Source organism: Manis pentadactyla, chromosome 1 (genome assembly GCF_030020395.1).
Source record: "Manis pentadactyla isolate mManPen7 chromosome 1, mManPen7.hap1, whole genome shotgun sequence".
Taxonomy (NCBI): domain Eukaryota; kingdom Metazoa; phylum Chordata; class Mammalia; order Pholidota; family Manidae; genus Manis; species Manis pentadactyla.
In genome coordinates this window covers 194,630,305-194,655,202 of record NC_080019.1, presented here as the reverse complement: position 1 = coordinate 194,655,202, position 24,898 = coordinate 194,630,305, and the positions used below count along the sequence as shown (strand labels likewise).

Sequence of the window (24,898 nt, the reverse complement as noted above, 5' to 3'; positions counted from 1 at the left end):
TTAATATTTTATTAATGACTTTTACATCTAACTGCATGAGACATACTGTCTGTACTTTTCTTTTTTGTGTGCTGTCTTTGCTGACCTTAGTATCACTGTTGCTCAATTCATAAACAGGTTGGGAAGCATTCCTCTTCTGGTTTTCTGGAAGAGATTGTGTAGACTTGCAATTTTTAATTCTACATATTTTTGGTGGAATTCTCCAGTAAAACCATCTGAGCCTCAAGATTTATTTTTGCAAAAGAATGAGTAACGGTAGATTTATATACCAAAACTTTTAAAAGGCAGTAGAAATAATATCTTAATTTAAGGAAAATTTCACCCCCCTTGTTACATCACCCTTACTCCTCTTCCTAGATAACAGCTCTAGCTTTCCATTGAGCAAGATTTTCTACTCCCATTATTCCTCATGAAACCCACACACTTCACGTCTCATCACTACCTATAAATGGCCTGCTTGTCCACATCCATCGGTGTCTGGGACCCCACAGGGGGAGGGCTCACTCCTTCCACATCAGGGTCAGAGCAGATGGGGTCTTGCTCTGTTTTTAACTCTGTTACTACTTGCATCTGTGAAAGTAAGAGGATAATTTTTGTCACTAAACACAAAACAAAGTGCTACTAAGTATTCAATTCTCAAACAGGAAAGCAATGGGAACAGTATATTGCCAGACAGTTATATGACTGGCAATAATATGTAAAGAACACTACCAAAAAAACTCCCTAGAATTTAATGTTTTTAAAATGGTTAAAACAAAGGTCAAATTTCCAAACCACTTAAATCCAGAGACGGCCAATACCTGTGATATGCTTATGATTTTCAAAATCATAATGACTATATACTGCTGAAGGGAATTAGTAATATGCAGTCCTACTCGTCTGTGTCTTCCTGATATGTATCCTCACACTAAAAAACATTACAATAAGAGAAAGATAAACAAATACTCAAAGCTCTTCTTTTAGTGTCACAAAAACAACTCAAACCCAATATGCTCCATATGGTGACAGGACTGAAATTCTCTCCTATATACCCTTAAACTTCAGAAGTACATAAGTTATAAACATTTTAAGGTCACTGTATTCAGAAAGCAAAGACCAGCTGTGTTTAAAGAAATAGTATTAAACGTGAGAGGAAGCCTTAAAGATATTGTTATTTAAATTACTTTAAACTAGCTATTTTGTTTGTAACTTAGGTAAAAGTACTTAAATCCTTAAAGAATTCAGTTCCCCCCCCCCCACAAAAAAAAAAAAAAACACCAAATTGCTACAGCAAACTTGTGATGCTGCAACAGCAGACTGACAGGCTGCCCACTGGCTGCTGCCTCTGCCCCTCAGGGAAGCGCCTTTTAGGGTCTGGGGATGGGGTAGGGGAGGGGGCCGAGGGAGAGCCTGTCTTCCACCCTGAAACCCACCCCAGGGCTGCAGGCCAGGGAGCAGTCCTGCAGGTCCAGGCTCCGGCCCTGTTTCTGGGTCTCGGACAGTCCAGAGTGCGCAAGGACACTTTCATTATGCTGCCTTTAGATGGTACACTGGGTTTGGGAAACTGTTTTTCTCTAACAACAACAAAATAAAACCCACTAAAGCCAATAACTAAAGCCCAATCAAACACAATCTTTCTGGAGGGAAATCTGACAGTATTATAAATTTAGTCTGAAAAGATTTATTTCAGGTTTCTTTTTTAATGATTGTCAAAAAATAGAAACCTAAATGTTCACCTCAGAGGAATGGCTAAGTAAATTTGGTGTACCTATACTACAGAATAGTAAATGCTTAACATGTTATCAAAGAATTTTCCATAACATGGGAAAATGCTTAGCTATAAGGCACTTTCTCCCCTCTGCTCAGCACTGCACTGGACACACAGCTTTGCTAGGCAGAAAGACAGACATGAGCGGGGTGGAGAGACAATAAAGCCAGTAAAACCCACTAAAAGGGACTCAAAGAGTTAACCCAATAAAACCAGAGTCAGAAAGGACTCATGGAGTTAATTAGTTTAAATTTGAAAGGCCAGGGGTAACTTGGGATGTCTGGATATTCCCCAGATGAAAAACAACTCCCCAGATTAAGAAAAACAGAGTGCAGCCCATGTCTTCACTGTACCAATTAGATCACATGTCTATGGCCAAAGACTGTCAATCAAGGACTTCTCTGCCCTACCCCATGAGGTAGAGCAATGAAATGGGACAAGGGTCATGCCATTGTAAAATCTACTTAGCCTGCAAAAAAGGCCCGGTTTATTCTTTCACTTAATCTATAGGCTGTTCTTCCTCTTCTTCCAGCCCCTTATCAATTAAATAACTTTGTAACTAGGACAGGAGACAGACCTCCCAAGTTTAAATGAAACTGTGTGGATAAAGAATGTCAGGATCCGCATCAACACTGTCACCTAAATAACCCTACACTTAAGACAAACTTCAAGAGAATTATGAATCACCTGTATGCATCATGCCTTATGCTGACCCCTCCCCAAAAGGCCCTATAGAAACCCCAAACCCCAAAGGGCACCTCCTCTCTGAGGTTGCCCTCACCCCCTTTCTTCAAGTGTGTACTTGCCTTAAAAAGCCTCACTGCTCAACTTACTGCATTGTCTCTGCCCTCTTCCAGGGGTGTCTTTGTCACTGTGCTATTTCATTCTATTTTTCAGACTTTGAGCACAAGTCTTCACTGTCTCTGTTCTACCTAGGTAAGTAGGGAGGGGCTACTGAGAGCTCTGATCTGGGCTGGCAAATTCCTGCCACCTGGGTGACCCAGACAGGAATGCAGCTGTACGACCATGTTTTTTAGAAGCCCACTTGTTTAACTTTAGGCAGGCCTGCTGTTACTCTGTACAGAGTGAAATAACATTTACTTTGCCTTCTTGATTTTGTTTTCACTCTGACTTCCCTACATCTTCCAACTGAATTCCTTCCCCATGGTTTCATCAGGACAGAGGAGAGACAGACACAATATCAGAACATGTCAGGAGAACAAAGATGAGAGGAGTATGGGAGGCAGGCAGCAAATGGGTAGGAGGCAGGCTGCAGTGGTAACGGGGACAGGAGAGGCAGTCCTGCAGGAAAGGGTGATTTAAGCAGAGCCCTGCAGGACAGGAGGAAAAAGGGGAAGGAAGAGCTAGCCCCAGAGACACAGAGCAGAGATGCCAGCCAGCAGATGTGAGTGCAGAGAGGGGCTGCAGGGGCAATGCAGGGCCCTCAGGGCAGGGCTCAGCAGTGGAGGAGACACATCATTAGATTTGTATTTTGGAAAAAAAAAAAAATCACTTAAATATCAAAGGCCTTCCAGGTGAAGAGAACAGCCAGAACAATTCCCTACTTCAATTTCTCTAGAAGCAAAATACACTTGGAAATTTTTTAAATGCCAGCAAAAACAAACAAGATCTCTGTAACAGGAACCAACCAAGAATGGTACAAAACTGACCATCAAGCAGGGAGTGGGGAGGGGGCTGACTCGGGCCTATCTGCCCACAGGAACTTTACCCATGGCTGTGGCCTCACATGGGTGGTAGACTCACTACAGCCTTTCTAGGGAGAGAAGAGAGGCAGTGGGCACTAATTGGGGCTCCTGACTGGGGCCGGCAGGAAGCAAAGGCAGAATTGTGTACCTTCAATGGAAGTGAGCTCCAGGGCTCTGGACTGAAGGGGAGACTCAGAGCACCTGGCCCTCAGGGCCCTGAGAGACGATGCACGGGCCTCAGCCAAGCTTCTCCTGCACCCCCTTCTCCCCAGTTGTTCAGGGCATAGAACACAAGGCGTCCAGGCTTTGACTGTGGCTTCAAGGAAACCCAGGCTCACGGACAGTGGAAGGGCAGTCAGGAAGCCACCACATTATATCACGAGAGCTGTCTAGGCTTAATGATGGAGCATGGCAGGCAAAAGTTGTAGACAGCACAGCAAGTGTGCCACACACATCATCGGGACTGCTCACCACTCCTACCTGAGGATGCGAAGCCACAGGGTTCCCACTCAGAATGGCAGCTGGTTGACATGGGAATATGTGATTTTATCAACAACATCCAGCTTTTCTTTAAAGGCAACTTACTAACACTGACATTAAAAGGTAAATTCTCAAGAAACTATGACTAGGGAGTCAAAATTACTGGTAATCTTGGCATCAAAAAGGAAATCACTCAATAATTCTATAGCTCATCTTTCTGAGCACAAATGTATAATATATGCACAGTACACTTCAAATGAAACCACACGGAAATTGGCCTGTAAATACACAAAGCGCCGTCTGGTTCTAGTGCCGGGGTGAGGCCTGGCATTAGAGTGCAGAACAAAGCTCAAGCTCTCACTTGCTGGCCATCTTGATAGCTGTCTATGCTCAGTGTCTGTGTAGCCATCATGGTTAATGACTTTTATCATAAAACATCAAATCATCTTGAGTCAAAAGCAAATGGTGTCTGGGGAAACAAAAGCAGAAAAGCATCATCAGTAACCGCAGAGCATTTTCGGCCCCTTACCCCACAGCACCTGTGCCACTGTTTTAATTACGTATTTTGGCATGGAGAGAGAGCCCACCCTCACACCACTGTAAGCCAAACCCTGCCCAGCATCACCCCTTCCGTGGGGACCAGGCACTGGTACCTGCACCAGACCCTGACTGAGAACACGTTTCCAGCCATCTGCATTTATTCATGTACTCACCTAACATATATCCAGTAAATGTACACACACACACACACACACACACACACACACACACACACACACACACACACACACACACACACACACACACCATGCTGTCCTGGGCCTGGGGCACAGCAGCAAGCATACAGGCAAGGCCCTGTTGTCCTGGGTCCAACAAGATCGTGAACAAGAGGGAAGCCAGGTGGCACACGAGGAGACCCAGGGCAGGGAGAGTGACAGGGTAGCTCTGCCTGTGCTGTGGGGGCAGGACTCTGAGGAGGTGCACAGCACTGGACCTAAGGCCTCTGCCAGCAGGGAGGCTGCCTCTGAGACAGGACAGATGAAGTCATGCCCCAGCTAGTGAGCTTCTGTAAGTAACACACAGACCCACACAAGGCCAGGTGGGTCCACTCAAGCATATGGTGCAGAACTGAAGTGCAATGTCCCTGTGTGGCTCAGCATTGGACCTCCTGGGACTACACTGAGAAGGTCAAGAGGTCAAGGACAGTGGTTCCACTTGTTCTGCATCAGCAGGACCACCAAAGGTCATCAGGGGTCATGATGCTCTCAGCACCGTGCCCAGCAGAAGAAGCCAGTCCAAGCCTGTGGAGTGGGGAGGAGAGGGCAGTTGGCCTGGCCCAGGTAGAGGGAGGCACCAGACCCCTTAGCAGCAGCAGTGGCTTCTGAGACCTGGGGCAGGGCGACTCTCCTGTGGCAACATTCTACAAGAGAAATCCAAGTAACCGGGCCAAGGCCACAGAGCTGGCCAGAGGCAGAGATGGGACCCACCCTCAATAGCAATGTTCCAGGCCATTACCAGGGACAAGGGCCTCTTGCCTGCCCAAGGAGCTGGCATAAGGGGTGGGGTAACAATGACCTTGTGAAAAGCCGCAGAGCAAAGGAGGTTCCCTTCCGTCCCTCAGCAAATGCTCATTACGTCTCAAGTGCTGTCCAGCACTGGCAGAGCATGGGCTCCAAGGGGAACAGATAAAAACTGGTCACCATGTACACAGGTGGGGGACAGACACAACCAGTCACCATGCACACAGGTGAAGAGTGAGGGAACCGGGCAGGGACAGAGAGATGGGGGGAGACCAGTGAAGGTGCCTGACAAGAAGGGGGAGCCGCCTGTGACATCCTGAGGCAGGTGGACCGGCAGGGCCGTGTATCTTAGGGACAGCAGTGGCTGAATGGGGGACAGAGGGAAGGGAAGTGAGCAGGAGACACAACCAGGTCCCACAGACTCTCGGGGGTCACAGTGAAGACCTGAGTGCTCTCGGGGGAACAGGAAGCCACAGGAAGGTCTGAGCCCAAGGATGCCATGAGTGGAGGCTCAGGTGGGCCCTCAGACTGTGGGAAGGACTGCGTGACCAGGGAGCACAAGAAGGCGGGCAGGGGCCACGTGGAAGTGGGAAGCCGGGGCACAGGGATATGCAGGTAGCCTGGGTGGGGTGTGGGAGCATGGTTGGAGGGGGACAGGGTTCCCACCTGAGCAACAGGCAGAGCAGAGCCACATGTCCCAAAACAGGGCAGATGGTGAGGAGCAGGTCTTGTGGCCTGCGAGGAGAAAGCACAAGTCAGGGCATTTTAGGTTTGAGATTGCTTCTCAGATGTCCAAAGGAAATTCTGAACAAAGGACTGCAGGCCAGAAATACAAACTCAGTAATCATCCAGCTAAGGTTAGTGTGTGCAGAGAAGGTTAGCATCTGGGTCCCCAAGACAGGCCCAAGTTCCAACTCCCAGGCCCTGAAAATGGTACCTTATTCAGAAATAGGGTCTTTATACCTGTGATTGTGTGAAGGATCTTGAGTTGAGATTATCCTGGACTTACGGGAGGCCCTCAATATAACGACTGGTGTCTTTTAAGATGGGGAGGGGGCTGGGCTGGAGACACCCAGAGGGGAAGGTCACATGGAGACCAGGAAGGACCTCCCATGGAGCCTTTGGAGGGTACATGGCCCAGCCAACACCAGGACTTCAGGTTCTGGTGGCCAGAACTACAAGAGAACATGTTTCTGCTCTTTCATCCACCCGGGTAGTGGGACTTTGTTACAGCAGCCCAGGACACCCAGACAGCAGGCAAAACCACAAGAGTGGGAGAGGCCACCCAGCAAGACAGAGGAGGTGGGCCACAGAGAGTTGGGGTCAGGAGGTCTGGAGGACCTGCACAGCACGAGGAACAGTAGCCAGCGGGACAAGAGGAGAGAAAGTGGGGCCACAGATGCTGCAGAGGAGGTGGGCCCAGGAGGGAGTCAGCCACATTACTGCAGGGGGGCATGTGGTCGCCATGACCTGCAGGGCATCTGTGCAGTGGGGAGCGGGACCGGAGAGAAGGGAGGGCTCAGAAACCCCACTGCTAGGAAGTGACCTCGTGCAGTCATCACAGAGCTGCCCTCTCTGCCCTGTCACCCCTATCTTGAGCACCAATCACCCCCTAATGGTCTTGGCCTTGATCAAACCACCCTCCCTGTGCACCCCAAGCTGCCTTCATCCTGGCACTGTAGCCCACGCCTCGATCACATGGGAGCTCATGGGAGCCTCCAGTCTTACCTCCCACCCTCCATTCTCCACCTTTTGAAAATGCAAATCTGCTCAAACCACCTTGCAGACAAGCTCCCTGCCAGCCTTCCCCACTCCAAGTCATGTCACCATGTCAGGGGGGTTGTGTTCCGCCCAGCCTGGTACTCCCCAGATGGCAGTTCTACCCAAACTCTGGCCTCTGGGTGCACAGCCAGCCCTGAATGCACAACATCACCCACACAACCTTCCTCAGTCTTTCAGGGGCTCGCCCCCACCCAGGTGTGTGCCTCTCCTCATGTGCACCCCATCCTCATCCCTGAGGCATCTCGATGGTTTGTTTCCACTGTGTGTTCCTAAGGGCCGGGAGCCCCGTCCTGCTGCATCCCCAACAACCAGCATAGTCTCTGATCACAACAGGAAGGCATGTGTGTACGGGAAAGGCTCCTAAGCTTGCCTGCGGCTCACCTTCGACATCTGCATTCTGGACACATGATTCACACCAGCGTTGCTTGCTCCGACACCCGCAGCTTGTTGCACTCTGGCCATTTCGAATTTCTATCAGTTATTTTTGTGGCTGCTGCAATGAAGGCTCCAGAGGCCAGCACTGTGTCTGGGCCAACCCCTGCCTGCAGAAAGCAGGGCAGTCCTGGCTCCCAGTGCCCATCCAACAGTCACTGGAGAGCAGGAGAGGCTTTTCAGGGTGACCTAAGTCCTTAGTCTCTTCACCAATCAATCCATCAGTGGTGAAAGGCATGTTCTCTCAGGGACCATGGTGGGGACAGCGGGGAAGGGCCTGAGCAAGGAAAAGTACATCTGTTTGGGGGCGTCTTCCACACATGCCTGTCAGGTAGCCCCACACGAAGGCAGCAAGGAGGCATGAGCCCCACCTCACAGGAGGCAACCACGGTGGGAGGCTCCCCAGGAAACGATGGGGAGCTCAGGGTCACCAGGAGACTCAGAGCTGTACAACGAGAGATGGAGGCTTCTCTCCATCAGATGTCAGAAAGTCTGACAGAAAAGAAATATTCTATGAAACTGTCATTCAAAAGACAGCCAAAGAAAAAGATGACTCTCCCTTCTGTGGACAAGGTCCCTCCCTGACAAGCCACGAGCTTCCTCTGTTAACTTTGATGGAACCCTCTGGGATACAGCCTCACACTACCTCTGCCTCTATAGAGGACAGTTCTATGTCAGTCACGCCAGCCCGGAATTAGCAACGTCAGAAGGAGGCTGCCACTCCTCCAGTGCCGCTTCAGAACTTGCACTGGCCATTTTAAGTAGTGAGGCTATATTCCAAACAGCGCTGTAACTCACTCACATGTGTGGCAAATGCCCTGGAGAAGTCCAGAGGAAGCAGACAGAGCCCCAGCGGGGGAGAGGACTTGCCCGGCCTCGGGTGGGTGCAGGCTGGGCCACCTGTGTACTCTGGGGTGGTGTCGCGGGGGCACAGTTCCCCTGGAGGCCAGCCCTGGAAGCTCGGGCCGCGGCCACACCCGGGTAGCACCCATCCCAACGCAAGGCTCGTGCGGGGCTGTGACCGGGATGGCGAACCCTCTGCTGGACCGCGAGGACACTGCCTACGGCTGGGAGAGAGCTTCGAGAGGTGGCCACAGGCCTCTTTCCACACAATCCGCTATGGCTTTCAGCCGGCATCTTTAGAACACTTCTTGTGAAGGAGAACTTCAGGTTGGCAAAGGAGATGAAGTCACAATTACACTGCCACATATTCCGGGGCCCACACCACCAATGACTGTGTTCAAGGGGAGCAAGCAGCCTTACCAGAAAGACTGTGATTATTAATCATGACACCGGTGAATATGTGCTGGGAAAAGTCAGTAGCAGCATTCAGGTCAAGAAAACAAGAGCTGAGGGAAGCAGCAAAATCCAAGCCTGCAGGGAACAGCAGCCAACTCGTCCTCCACAGCTGTCCCAGCTGCCACCGCCTCCTCCACTGGTGCCGTTTAGAGGTCCAATGAAGCCTCCAACTGGACCCAAACCTTCGCCCATAAAAGACAACCCCTCTCCTGAACCACAGCTTGATGACATTAAAAGAGAGCTGAGGGCTGAAGTCGACATCATCGAGCAGATGAGCAGCAGTGACAGCAGCTCCTCAGACTCCGAGAGCTCCTTGGGAAGGTGTGAAGACAGCTCCAGCCGAGCGGGCAAGGACGGGGCCCTGCATCTCCCCTGCAGCCTTCACACCAGCAGCCCAGCAGCAGCTGGCCAGAGAATCAAGTACCCATGAACACCCTCAGAAATGACTTGCAGGTGAGTGAGTCTGGCAGTGACAGTGACGACTAGCACCGGAACTTCCAGGATCAACTTCTGGGTGCACAAATAAACTGAAAAATTGGGCTCCTTTAGCATGGAGTCCATCGCCGAGAGGAAATGTGGATCAGGGACTGCAGTAGGAGTTTGAGGCTCTCAAGCTCCCAGATATTCAAGTCTTTAACTTAGTGGTGATGGGTGATTTTCTCATGTAATTTTTGAATGATCCCATGTTTCAAAGTATAAGTAGATCTATAGAAGAACTAACAGAATTATATTTCTACTTCGGTAACACTGTTAATGAAAAACAGGCAAATATGCCATGGTTGAGGTTACTCAAAAGCAGTATCTTCACCAGGCCAATGATCCAGTTTTAAACCTCAGCAGTCACCAGTTTAGCCAAGTGATATGCACCAGTGAAATAAAACACAGTCTTTGAGGGGTTGTGGAGAGAGGGGAACCTCAAACTGCAGCATAGAAGGATGATAAACCCATTTCAGCTGTTGACACAAAGTGGAAAGGAAATATTGTTGGGCCCAGCCTGACACTGACAAGCCTATGTAGAAACAGGCTTCAAGATGGAGTCCTAGAGTGTCAGCTGGGCAGGACAGTGGAGCTCTGCCAGTTCAACCCCTGTGTTTATAGATAAGGAAGAGAAGCACAAAGCTGCTTTATGACCAGTTTCCTGCTTCCCAGCCCAGGCTTTTCCCACTGTTCCCTCCTTTGAATCTCAATTGTTGGATCAGGACTTATACATGGACTTAACAGCTGTACATTGCAGCTTTTGTTGGAATCCAAAAGAAAATGTGTACTTTGAGGATTTTCTCAAGATGGTGGCATGAATAAGGCGGCAGAAATCTCCTCCCAAAACCATATATATTTTGGAAAATACAGCAAATACAACTATTCCTAAAAGAGAGACCAGAAGATAAAGTACAACAGCCAGGCCACATCTACATCTGCGAGAACTCAGCATCTCACGAAAAGGGTAAGATACAAAGCGGCAACCCAGCAGGACCCAAGCACTCTCCGCACCCCAGCTCACTGGCGGAAGGAAAAGAATCAGAGTGGGGAGGAAGTGGAAGCATAGGACTGCTAAATAACAGGCCCTAGTAATCTGCACTGAGAGCACAGACACACATTGCATGGTGTACTGAATATGAGACAAACGGAAAAGTAAAATCTGAGACTGAGACTGCAAACAGGAACCAGCCGGCTGCCCTGGGATAAAAGAAAAGCGGGCGCTTTTAAAGTCTGAAAGGGACAAGGGTTTAAAAGGTGAACAAAATCTTCCTGGCACACTCAGCCCAGCAGGCTGGGAATTTTAAGGAACTTCAGGCGCCCTAACCCCTGGGTGGCAACACAGTTTGGAAGCCCCTCACGGCAATAAGGAGCCTGCCATTACCCGCCACCAGCACCACAAGCAAACCAACTGATCCTCCATTGCTGTGGACAAGCCAGGAAGCAGCCCCGCCCACAGCAACCACACAGAGTCTTCTCCCACCACACAGCTAACCAAGCCAGACCCAGAGGCTGCCCCCTGCGCACAGCTGGCTGGCACAGGTAGAGGAAGCCGGCACAAAGTCCGGAAGACATGAAGGGGCAACGTTATCACAGAAGAACACACACCAAGCCTGCGAAACCCAGCAGTGTGCTAGGCTAACCCGAAGGCCACCGCGCCCATGGCAGCTTAGGGGATTAACCCAGAGAATGCTCCCTGTGTGCGGTTAACGAGCACAGTCAGTGGAGAAGGGCAAGGCAACCAGCAAGCAGGAAGGGACTTTGTTCTCCCAGCTGACACACGCACCACTCGCTGGCGATCACTTTTATTGTCATGAAAAGGCAGAAGAACCTGGTCCAGTCCAAAATCACTCAAACACCAGAGAGAGGGCCTGGTGAGACCAATATAACCAATCTTACTGAAAAATAATTCAAAATAAAAAGTCATAACCATGCTGATGTAGCAGTAGAGGAATATGCAAGAGCTAAGGGATGAATTCTGGAGGGAGATAACAGAATTGAAACAAACAATGGAAGGATTTAAGAGCAGACTGTATGAGGTGCAAGAGACTGTTAATGGAATAGAAAGCAGAGAATAGGAATACAGAGAAGGTGAGGCAGAGAGAGATAAAAGGATCTCCAGGAATAAAAGATTATTAAGAGAACTGTGTGACCAATCCAAACAGAACAATATTTATATTATAGGGGTACCAGAAGAAGAAGAGAGAAAAAGGGATAGAAAGTGTCTTTGAAGAAATAATTGATAAAAACTCCCCCAAGATGGGGAAGGAAACAGTCTCTCAGACTATGGAAGTCCATAGATTTCCCAACACAAGGGACCCAAGGAGGACAACACCAAGACAGATAATAATTAAAATGGCAAAGATCAAAGACAAAGACAGGGTATTAAAAGGAGCCAGACAGAGAAAAAAAGATCACCTACAAAGGAAAACCCATCAGGCTATCATCACACTTCTCAACAGAAACCTTACAGGCTAGAAGAGAATGGCATGATATATTTAATGCAATGAAACAGAAGGGCCTTGAACTAAGAATACTGTATCCACCAAGATTATCATTTAAATTTGAAGGAGGGATTAAACAATTTCCAGACAAGAAAAAGTTGAGGGAATTTACCTCCCACAAACAACCTCTACAGTATATTTTAACGGGACTGCTCTAGATGGAAGTACTAAGGCTAAATAGACATCACCAGAGAAAATAAAATCACAGCAAAGAAAGCAGACCAACCAAATACTAACTAAAGGCAAAAAATAAAATCACCTATCCACAAAAGCAGTCAAGGGAAACATAAAAGAGTACAGGATAAAACACCTAACATATAAAGAATGGAGGAGGAAGAAAAAGAAGGGAGAGAAATAAAGAATCATCACACTGTGTTTATAATAGCATAGTAAGTGAGTTAAAGTCAGACAGTTAGAGAGTAAAGAAGATTCCCTTGAACCTTTGATAACCACGAATCCAAAGCCTGCAACGGCAATAAGTACATACCTATCGATAATCACCCTAAACATAAAAGGACTGAATGCACCAATCAAAAGACAAAGAGTAATAGAATGGATAAAAAAGCAAGACCCATCTATATGCTGCTTACAAGAGACTCACCTCAAACCCAAAGACACACACAGACTAAAAGTGAAGGGATGGAAAGATATTTCATGCAAACAATAGGGAGAAAAAAGCAGGTGTTGCAGTACTTGTATCAGACAAAACAGACTTCAAAACAAAGAAAGTAACAAGAGATAAAGAAGGACATTATATAATGATAAAGGGGGCAGTCCAACATGAGGATATAACCATTATAAATATCTACACAGCCAACACAGTAGCACCAACATATGTGAAACAAATACTAACAGAATTAAAGGAGGAAATAGAATGCAATGCATTCATTGTAGCAGATTTCAACACACCACTCTCTCCAAAGGACAGATCAACCTGACAAAAAATAAGTAAGGACACAGACGCACTGAACAACACACTACAACAGATGGGCCTAACAGACATCTACAGAACTCTACACCCAAAAGCAGCAGGATACACATTCTTCTCAAGTGCACATGGAACATTTTCCAGAATAGACCACATACTAGGCCACAGAAAGAGCCTCAGTAAATTCAAAAAGACTGAAATTCTACCAACAAACTTCTCAGATCACAAAGGTATAGAACTAGAAATAAACTGCACAAAGAAAACAAAAAGGCTCACAAACACATGGAGGCTTAACAACATGCTCCTAAATAATCAATGGATCAATGACCAAATTAAAACAGAGATCAAGCAATATATGGAGACAAATGACAACAACAGTGGAAAGCCCCAACTTCTGTGGGATGCAGTGAAGGCAGTTCTATGAGGAAAGTACATAGCAATCCAGGCCTATTTAAAGAAGGAAGAACAATCCCAAATACATAACCCAAAGTCACAATTATTGAAACTGGAAAAAGAACAAATGAGACCCAAAGTCAACAGAAGGAGGGATATAATAAAGATCAGAGAAGAAATAAATAAAATTCAGAAGAATAAAACAGTAGAAAAAAATCAATGAAACCAAGAGCTGGTTCTTTGAGAAAAAAGACAATTAGATAAACCTCTAGCCAGACTTACTGAGAGAAAAAGAGAATCTACACACATCAACAGATTCAGAAATGAGAAAGCAAAAATCACGATGGACACATTAGAGAATACTATGAAAATCAATATGCTAACAAACTGGATGGATAACCTAGAAGAAATGGACAACTTTCTAGAAAAAAACAACCTTCCATGACTGACCAAGGAAGAAAACAGAAAATCTAGACAGACCAATTACCAGCAACGAAATTGAATCAGTAATCAAAAACCTACCCAAGAACAAAATCTCTGGGCCAGATGGATTCACCGTTGAATTTTCTCAGACACATAGAGAACACCTAATACCCATTCTCCTTAAAGTTTTCCAAAAAATAGAAGAGGAGGGAATACTTCCAAACTCATTCTATGAAGCCAGCATCACTCTAATACCAAAACCAGGCAAAGACACCACAAAAGAAGAAAATTACAGACCAATATCCCTGATGAACATAGATGCAAAAATACTCAGCAACATACCAGCTAACCGAGTTAAAAAATACATCAGGAGGTCACACACCATGATCAAGTACGATTCATCTCAGGGATGCAAGGATGGTACAACATTCAAAAATCCATCAACATCATCCACATAACAAAAAGGACAAAAACCACATGATCATCTACATAGATGCTGAAAAACCATTTGACAAAATTCAACATCCATTCATGATAAAAACTCTCAACAAAATGGGTATAGAGGGCAAGTCCCTCAACATAATAAACACTACATATGACAAACCCACAGCCAACATCATATTTAACAGCAAGAAGCTGAAAGCTTTTCACCTAAGATTGGGAACAAGACAGGATGCCCACTCTCCTAACTTTTATTTCACATAGTACTGGAGGTCCTAGCTATGGAAATCAGACAAAACAAAGAAATACAAGGCATCCAGATTGGTAAGGAAGAAGTCAAACTGTCATTATTTGTAGATGACATGATATTGTACATAAAAAAACCCTAAGGACTCCACTCCCAAAACTACAAGAATATCTGAATACAGCAAAGTTGCAGGATACAAAATTAACACACAGAAATCTGTTGCACTCCTATACACTAATGATGAGCTAGCAGAAAGAGAAATCCAGAAAACAATTCCATTCACAATTGGATCAAAAAGAATAAAATTCCTAGGAATAAACCTAACCAAGGAAGAGAAACACCTATACCCTGAAAACTACACTCTTAAGAGAAATTAAAGAGGACACTAACAAATGGAAACTCATCCCATGGTCTTGGGTAGGAAGAATTAATATTGTCAAAATGGCCATCCTGCCTAAAGCAATCTAAAGATTCAATGCAATCCCTATCAAAATACCAACAGCATTCTTCAACGAACTGGAACAAATAGTTCTAAAATTCATATGGAAGCACAGAAGACCCCAAATAGCCAAAGCAATCCTGAGAAGGAAGAATAAAGCAGGGGGGATCTCAATTCCCAACTTCAAGCTCTACTACAGTAATCAAGACAATTTGGTACTGGCACAAGAACAGACCCACAGACCAGTGAAACAGAATAGAGAGTCCAGATATTAATCCAAACATATATGATCAATTAATATATGATAAAGGAGCCACAGATATACAATGGGGAAATGACAGTCTCTTCAACAGCTGGTGTTGGCAAAACTGGACAGCTACATGTAAGAGAATGAAACTGGATCATTGTCTAACCCCATACACAAAAGTAAACTCAAAATGGATCAAAGACCTGAATGTAAATCATGAAACCATAAAACTCTTAGAAAAAAACAGGCAAAAATGTCTTGGACATAAACATGAGCAACTTCTTCATGAACACATCTCCCCGGGCAAGGGAAACAAAAGCAAAAATGAACACATGGGACTATATCAAGCTGAACAGCTTCTGTACAGCAAAGGACACCATCAGTAGAACAAAAAGGCATCCTACAGTATGGGAGAATATATTCATAAATGACAAATCCGATAAAGGGTTGACATCCAAATTATATAAAGAACTCATGCACATCAACAAACAAAAAGCAAATAATCCAATTAAAAAATGGGCAGAGGAGCTGAACAGACACTTTTCCAAAGAAGAAATTCAGATGGCAAACAGGCACATGAAAAGATGCTCCACATCACTAATCATCAGAGAAATGCAAATTAAAACCACAATGAGATACCACCTCACACCAGTCAGGATGGCCAACATCCAAAAGACAAACAACAACAAATGTTGGTGAGGTTGTGGAGAAAGGGAACCCTCCTACACTGCTGGTGGGAATATAAATTAGTTCAACCATTGTGGAAAGCAGTATGGAGGTTCCACATAAAACTCAAAATAGAAATACCATTTCAACCAGGAATTCCACTCCTAAGAATTTACCCTAAGAATGCAGCAGCCCAGTTTGAAAAAGACATATGCACCCCTATGTTTATCACAGCACTATTTACAATAGCCAAGATATGGAAGCAACAAGTGTCCATTGGTAGATGAATGGATAAAGAAGATGTGGTATATATACACAGTGGAATATTATTCAGCCATAAGAAGAAAACAAATCCTACTATTTGCGACAACATGGATGGAGCTAGAGGGTATTATGCTCAGTGAAATAAGCCAGGCAGAGAAAGACAAGTACCAAATGATTTCACTCATCTGTGGAGTATAAGAACAAAGAAAAAACTGAAGAAACAAAACAGCAGCAGACTCACAGAACTCACGAATGGACTAACAGTTACCAAAGGGAAAGGGACTGGGGAGGATGGGTGGGGAGGGAGGGATAAGGGGGAAAAGGGGGCATCACGATTAGCACACATAATGTGGTGGGGGGAACACTGGTAAGGCTGTACAACACAGAGAAGACAAGTAGTGATTTTAGAGCATCTTACTACTCTGATGGACAGTGATTGTAATGGGGTATGTGGTGGGGACCTGATAATGGAGCGAGTCTAGTAACTTAATTTTGCTCATTAATTGTACATTAATAATCCCAAAATTTTAAAAAATTAAAGAAAATGTGTACTTCTAAATTACATTTAGTCCATACCATGCCCCTGAGTAAGCAGATGACACCAGCAGCCACATGTGACTCAGGTAACTTGGGCGCTTCATTCCACATAGATCCATATGACATGTTCTTCACTCAGTGGATTTTAGTAGGGGGAGGCAGGAAAGGAAGGAGAGATCTAGTAAAGAAACCTTTCTGAAAAAATGAACCAGCAGCAGGTTTCCAAAAACCAGAATCTAGATAGGAGTTCTGCAATATGAAATAAGCACATTCTTTGATAAGGTAGTTTTGTTCGTTCTTTTGTACCACTGTTTGTGCCTAATTCCCACACTGATTTGTATTTTTACAAACAACTAGAAGAAAGTCACAAAGCCTTCTGCAGTATACAGTTTCTAAATAAATCTGCTGTAGGAAACTGGTCATTAGTGAATGTGCCATATTGAGTGAATGTGTGGTAAATCATTCCATAATTAGTATGTAGTAGCCCATTCCTTTAATTTGAATGAACATGTCCTGAGAATTGCCATCTGCTTTGTTCACTGGGCATCAAGAACATTAAGAATGATTTTCCCTTCTTGGGTCCATCCACTCGGATGGCTTCTCCCTCCCCAGCTGGTAGATGGAAGCAGTCTGGACCTAGAAATGAATTAGGTGATCCATGGTGGGGGCTTTGGCCAGAGTATTATGTCTTACAGAGCCACGTGTTTCATCCCCACACTGACCCCAGTGAGCTGGAGAAGTGGACCGGGAGCTGTCCAACAGCATGCTCCCCTCGCTCTGCCAGGTGTAGGGAATGGTACACACCCTGCAGTGGGTTCCAGCCATTGTGAGGTTTCCGTGGATTTAATGGCAGGTAGGGACTTCATTGAAATGAGTTGACAATTGCTTTATAATTCCTTGGTAGTGACAGCAGGGAAGGTTAAGGTCATGACTGGGAAACTCCTGGAATTGTTACTGGATGAGGGATTTATTTCAGCTGTTCTTGCTCAAGCTGGGGCAGGTTCCAGAAACTATACTAAAAATATCTATTTAAACCTCTCTCTCCTTTTTTTTCTCCCTAAGTCTTGGTTTACATAGACAGAACTGTGGCTTTGCGCATGTTTGTTTGCATAGGACATGCTTGCATGTAGCGCTGGGTTTGGCTTCAGGCCCTCCCTGTGTTCATCCTACCCAACACTGTGCGATGGTCCTCTAGCACAGCTCCCGTTTGGTACTGTGCACAAAGCCTCAGGGGTTCGCCCCATGGCCGCTTAGCTTTACCCACTGCAGTAAGGAATCTTCTCTTCTTGGTGATCAAGAATTTGGCCTCACAGAGTACTTGCCCTCAGCACCCCTGACCAGCCAGACCGGACTGTTCTTCCTGCCCCTGCACTGTCTTAGTCTCTGCACCCCGCTCCCCTGCCAAGTTCCATCCTTGAGGTGCCATCTTCATGGACTCCTCCTCTCTTTGTTTCAGACCAATGGAGTGCTCTGTGCACACACTGACCTTCCTCTTGATTGAGGTCTGGTTGGTGTGAACCCCTGGAAAGGAAAGACTGTTATTCTTATCTCTATTTCCTGGGGTGTTCCCAGGAATAGATCAGATGTTCAGGCCTGCAGGGATGGAAACAGAGAAAACAGCCGGTAGAGTAGGGAGGGTAGACAGAAAACATTCCAGACATTTGAAGACTGCTGAAAACTTTCCCTGCTCATATTCATGATTTCAAAATCTCTTAAGTGAATTGTTAAAATTGCCTATTATTTTATCTGTACAGTGTCTGCCATACTGCAGGTCACTAGGCAAGGTGTAAAGACTTAAGCCAGAAGCATCCAAGGATCCATGGCAGGCCAGAGTGAAGATGTGGTTTGGAAAAGTAATATAAACTAGAGGTTTGTAATGATGCCACTCATTAACTATTTTTTTCTGTAGCAGAATCATTGTTTTCTATGTGTGTGCCTCAAGGGTAGGAAAACTTGAAAATTCCAAGATCCTTAATTCCATATTTGAGAGGGTAGTTAAGTACGGTGTGTATATAGTTGTGTGTATGTGTGATGTATTTATTACATTATTTTGAAAGAGTAATAGTCTTTATGTGGACATATGTTAGGTACAGCCAAACTGAATGTTTCCATTTGGCAAAGCAGGTAGAGTTTCTAAAACTTAGGCTTTAACCAGTTGGAAGACAAGACCAATTGAAGAGTTATGAAAAGTTCATTTGCTGCTTTCTGTTTTTTTTCTTTGGGTTCATTGTCTTATTCTTTAATGATTTTTAAGATCTTATGCCTAAAAGTTTATTTTGCTTAATTATGAAGTAGACGTGCATGTTTATATTTATGTAAAATATTTGCTGTGTAAAGCTTTTTTTTTGTTTTCTTAAAAGATCGTTATAATTTAAGTAAAAAAAGGAAGGTCAGCAATAAAAAAAAAAAAAGAATAAGACAGAGACCCACAGAGGTCAGCCACCTATTCTCCATGGTAGCAGTTCTCCACAACGACAATACAGGCCCTCAGCATTGGGGTTTTCTAAGCAAAGTTGGCTAGAAGAGGACTGGGAAGTGAGGATCAGTGCCCTGCTCTGGAGGGACTTACCCTCCCCCTGCATTTATGCTCTAGAGCAGGGTTGCTAGACACCTGCCCCTCCTCCCCAGAGAGCCTGCCCATGTCCCAGACGGGAGGATGGTGAACCACAGCCCTGTGTGAGCTCCAAGCTCCATCTCTCAGGTAAACTCCACCACATGTGCAGGTGAACGTCTGGCCATCATCTCATCGCCTGCATGGGACTCAGGTATGGGAACTGGCACTGATCCGGAGGTCTCACAGCCTCTGGGTCCATCTACTGTTCTACCACAGGTGTGATCTTCAACTGCAAAAGCACAGAGGTGAAAGACAAGGTGACACTGCTTCCACTCAGCATCACCTCCAGCACATAAAGAGCACATTGAGCCCAACTCTGAATCAGTCTTCCTTACAGGGCCAGAAAGAGGTTCTCCACTTCACCTAGGCACAAAGCCACAGACACAAGACGAGGCATTCTGGCAAGAACACCTACCGAGAAAGCCCTGCAACAACCCAGTGACTTTTAGATTTAAGAAGTATACTAACTTTTATTTTAGTTAAAAGGTTAAATATGCAGTTTTTTAACCTTGGGAGAGCTGTTCCAGTTTGAGAAGATACATGAACATACTGTGGATAAATACAGGGAGCAAGAGCAAGGAGAGGGAGTGGCTGGAGGGCATCCTGAGCTGGTGGAGTGGAAATGGAGTTGTTGGTGTGAGTTTTTGTGTTCAAATACACAGATGTATAGAAATAGACACATATATACACGTACACACACACACACACGGGCAACATGTGCACACTTTCCTGACTCTATCCACTCCGAGGGCCTACAAGCAATGACACCCTGTGCACTTGGCACTTATTCTTAGTTGATAAATATTCTCCAATTAAAAGAATCAGGGCTCCTTAGAGAATGACTGAGTTGATTCCAGGCTGGGTCAGGGGAAGTACAAGATAAGCCTGGAACTTGTGCTCAAAAAGTTACGGGGATTACCACATGACCCAGCTATTCCACTGCTGGGAATTCACCCAAAGAAAACAAAATCACTAATTCAGAAGACATATGCACCCTAATGTTTATTGCAGCATTATTTACAATAGCCAAAATATGGAAGCAACCCAAGTACCCATAACAGAAGAATGGATAAAGGAGACTAGTACATACACACAATGGAATATTACTCAGTCATAAAAAAGAAGGAAATCCTGCCATTTGTGACAACATGGATGGACCTAGAGGACACTGTGCCAAGTAAAGTAAGTCAGAGAAAGATGAGTACCACATGGCTTCACTTACACGTGGAACCTGAAAAACAAATGCACAAAAAAACAGAAATAGACTCAAACAGAATGGACAGTTATAAAATTATTCAGTCATGGGGATAGAAGTGCAGCAGAGGAAACATAGCTCATAATATTGTAACATCTTTGTATGCTGACTACTGGTAACTACACTTACCACGGTGAGCATTTAATAATGTATATAATTGATGAATTGCTAAGTTGTTCATCTGAAGCCAATATAATATTGTATATAAACTATTTTCAATAAAAAATTTTTATTTAAAGAAAAGGTATGGATTTCAAACAATAAGGCTTCTCTCTCACTTACCAACTTTACATTTCCCTGTATGGCCCCGGAAGATGACTGGTTAGCTAGAGACGGGTAAGATTCCTCAAGGGAGGAACAACCTAAGACAGGCACAGTTGCAGGGGGGTCATCAGGTGAGAAATTGGGGATCAACAGAGGTGAGGCTTAGAACCTCACCCCCCGTTCTGAGAGAAATCTTCTGCATACGTGGATGTTTTATTGCCCTTGTCTAGCTTGGATTAACACATAGTCTACAGGCACACAGCTGATCATCTACATTTGCTCTCTTACAACACTAAACTATGTTTTCTACCTTTATCTTGTATCTACCTACCACTTCAGCATTTTATTAAAAATAATAATAATAAAGAGAGAAATGTGGTATCCACATATAAATCAAGTATAAAAATCAAATGAGTATTCATATTTGAACTGACTGTTTATAGTTCATAATGCATGAGCAAAACCAAAAGTTTCTGTGATGACTGCCCTTGTACTGTTCACCATGTAACTTATTCACTATGTAAGAATTTGTTCTCCATGTAAGAACTTGTTTGTTATGCCTCAGAAGATTGGAGACTGACGAGAATTAGACTTGGGGTGGATTAATGATTGTGCATTGAGCATTGACTCCCCTATACAGAATTTTATTGTTGTTAACAACCATTTGATCAATAAATATGAGAGATGCCCTCACAAACAAAAAAAAAAAGTACACACTTCCAATTGTAAAATAAATAAGTAACCGGGATGTAATGTATAGCATAAGGAATATAGTCAAAATATTGTAACAACTTGGTATGGTGATAGCTGGTACCTAGAATTATCATGTATATAAATGTTGAATCACTATGTTGTATACCTGAAACTAATGTAATGTAATACTGTGTGTCAACTACCCTTCAATAAAAAATAATTATCTACAAAAAAAAAAAAAAGAAAAGAAAAGAAAAGAAAAGGTATGGAGATAGGTCCACTGGACAGACAAGTGACCTGCAAAGGCACTCACCAGCCAAATCTGGGGCAATTTGTGCAACAAAATACAAATAGTAACTGGGTATAAAATGGGAATCCCTGCTATAAATACATGGTGAATACATGAGCAGAGGAAGGGAAGGCTCTAAATTGCAGCAGAGTCCCAATCCCAGGGGGAGGAGGACAGAACACAACCATCGTTTGGCAACGAACACGGGACTCAGCAGTCATTGTGGACACCAGTGCTGCTGGAGGAAGTGCTATGAGAAACAGGATGTACATGGGCTCAGAAAACCTGCCACAAGATACTATTTGGAAAAAGGAAAAACAGCCAGCTTAGAGTGGGGAGCCCTGGCAGGAGATATCTTAACCCAAGGGTGAAAGTTTCCATAGTCAGGGACGAGACAAAGGAACAGAACACAGGAGGGAATCCTGAGTCACCATGCTCAACCCTAAGTACGCTCACCACCAAATACCCAGGTGTTCCTCAAAGCAACTGGCCAGCACGCTTTGAAAGTGTCAGCATCATGGAAGACAACTAGTGGACTTCTCCAGATGAAGAAGACAAAATGACAGGTAAGCAAGGTGTGATCCCTGAGCTGGATCCTGGGCCCAGGAATGTTATTTCCTTTTCACTATGAGCTCATCAGTGAGACAACTGGCAAAATTTAAGTGAAGCCAGAGTAGATAAGAACACCACATCAAGGTTACTTTCCTGATTGTGATGACTGTACTACTGCACTATGTCTAATTAAGACAGTATCCTTGTTTTGAGATGCATACTCAAGTGAAGAGGAGCAGCATGTCTACGACTTACTCCCTCCAATATACATGTGTGTGTATGTATAGACATGTATATGTATACACACACACATGCAACATGGCAGGGTGGGTGTGGCTGAAGGAGACAGAGAGAAATGATAAAGTGTTGGTAAAATGTTAACACTTGAGGAAGGTTTATGGCAAGTGTGCAATTTTTAGAACTTCTCTGCAAGCCTGAAATTCAAAGTTTTTTGAAATTTAACATTTTTTAGGATTATAAAAAAGATGAGGGACTATTCTGGGTTAAAAGAGACTAAAGAAACAACAGCTAAATGCAATATATGACCCTGGGTTTAAAAACAAAAGCCAAGAGACAAGTTAGGGACTCTGGGGGGATGTGCGAGTGATGGTCCACGAGCTGACACTGAAGGGGCGCGATGGTGCAATGCATTCACAGGAAACGCCTCCATGCGGAGGACCGAGAGGTGTGCTCCTGATACCAGAACTACTTTAAATGGTCAACAAATGCACACACACAATTAAACAAAACTGGCCAGTCAACAGCTGTTGAATCTAGGTGGTAGGGTGCCACCCTTCTACTCTTCCAACTTCTTGTGTTTCAAAATGCCCATAATGAACATTGGGGAAAAAGTCAGAATTTATTTTAAAAATGTAAGGATTTGCAGTCCTTCTCTCTCCCAAACTGGTTCAAACTTCAATATCAGCTATAAATTGTACAACCACTTAGTACAACTGTTTTAAAGGAAAATTTTGAGATTTGTGTCAACAGCTTTAAAAATATGCACTCTCTCTACAGTCACTCACCATGTGAGGTATTAAAAGAGAAAGGCAATGCTACATGACTGACACGCACCACTGAGCAGAACCGGGCAAAGCGCCAAGGTGAGTGACACGCCTATGGACACCAAAGGACCCGAGTTGGTGGCAGGTGGCACCATTTGCTCAAGACTGCTGAAAGGGGTGCTGCAGACAGACAGACGGTACCATCGCCTGCAGGAGCCATCTGCGAGTTCATCCCTCTGACTCTTGGATCGTTCCAAATTCCACTGTCCAGCAAAGTGATACGCCACCTGTGATATTATGTGACTGGTGCCTGCAAGCAGGCAAGCAAGCAAGCAGCTCCCCAAGAATTATGGGGCTCCTCCCAGCACCACGGTGAACAGGAGGAGGCTGTCTGCCTAGGTCTCTGGCAGGGGGCTCAGTACAGGCCAAGAATTTGCTATTAGTTCAAATAACTAAAAGAATCCAACCCAAGGATAAGCAGTCAGCAAGCTCATGTTTCTTTGTTCATCAAAAACTGCTTCATCATAGTTTAGGACTCTAAAAAGGGTCCTATTACATAACTTTTTAAGAGCAATTTACATGCAACTGTAAATACTTGGTTGTGACAATAAAAATGTTTGTGTGTATATATAAAAAAATAAATAAATAAATAAATAAATAAATAAATAATGTTTCAATTTCTCCCTCAAAAAAAAAAAAAAAAAAACTGCTTCATCAGGCATTTTGTAAAAACCTAACCTAACTTGAGACTTAGAAACAGTCAATCCCTATTTCTGTCACCCATTACACAGAAAAATTAATTTCTATTATGTTCAAACTCAAATAACAGTGTCGTAACTTCATGCCTTCTTTGTATGGGGCTCTAAAGTCCAAGTTGGAAAATGGCCAACCCAATGTAGGATAAAAACATGGTGTATAAGGGCTAGATATAGTTTTTGTCTATTTTATTTCTACAAGTTTCTTCCAGCTCAAAAAGGACTCATCATTTATTGAAGCTGTCACTTTGCTACCCTTTCAAGAGTTCCACCAGACTAATACAAATGAAGAAAACACAACCTTCTACTTTTCACATACAGAAATACTAAGACTCACTAGTATTTAAAGAAATACAAAATTTTAAACGATACGTCCTTTTTCATCTGGCCATCGTTAAATTTATACCAACAATACTACACTCAGCTCACACAGATGAAGTAAACCGGGACCTCTGAAGGAGGCGTGGGACCTGTGAACCGTGTAACTGCCTGGAAAGCAATCTGACGGTGTGTACAGTTAGCCATAAAAGATGTTATACTCTCCTCAAAGCCAACCTACAGATGTAGCATTAGTGTTGTGACCTTACAGGCAACGAAAATATGAAATGTGGGCTGACTCTAATAGGCGGGCATTTTAATGTTTTTAAGCATTCCCATCTAGCCTGACAAGAAGAGTAAGGGAAGTTTTTTCACAGAATCAGATATAAATGAATGGGTTGAATCCCACCAGATGGTTAAGTCTTTCCTGCTCAGATCAGATCTTGGAAGATTCGAGCTGGCTACGAAGCCACAGAGTCTGGAAAGGCAGGTGTGGCATATGGGGTGTGGGGTGCAGGGCGGAGGTGGCTCCCAAGTGGCAGAGCTTCACCCCTCCATTCCCACCACAATCCTCCAACCAGGTGGTCTCCCAGATGGGAACCCTCCTTGTCTGTGATGCCTTAAT

At 44.5% G+C, this 24,898-nt stretch overlaps 1 protein-coding gene and 1 pseudogene across 10 annotated transcripts in view; one reads left to right on the top strand and one right to left on the bottom strand.

Moving 5' to 3' along the window:
* The window catches only part of PKNOX1 (PBX/knotted 1 homeobox 1), a 67,641-nt gene that overhangs the window by 27,668 nt on the left and 15,075 nt on the right, over positions 1-24,898 (bottom strand). The window contains exons 1-5 of one of the 10 annotated variants that reach the window (XM_057505007.1): positions 7,617-8,089; positions 6,120-6,188; positions 5,019-5,234; positions 4,295-4,402; positions 443-570 (exon numbers count right to left, since the gene is read on the bottom strand). In XM_057505007.1, the coding sequence (XP_057360990.1) occupies positions 443-570; positions 4,295-4,345 (179 nt within the window). In that variant the 5' untranslated portion in view covers positions 4,346-4,402; positions 5,019-5,234; positions 6,120-6,188; positions 7,617-8,089. Of the gene's footprint in view, positions 1-442; positions 571-2,580; positions 2,823-3,601; positions 3,846-4,294; positions 4,403-5,018; positions 5,235-6,119; positions 6,189-7,616; positions 8,090-24,898 lie in introns of those variants that run through there. The other 9 variants (XM_036911974.2, XM_036911971.2, XM_036911972.2 and 6 more) reach the window with 9 other exon arrangements.
* LOC118925774 (ELL-associated factor 1-like) lies at positions 8,445-9,609 on the top strand (annotated as a pseudogene).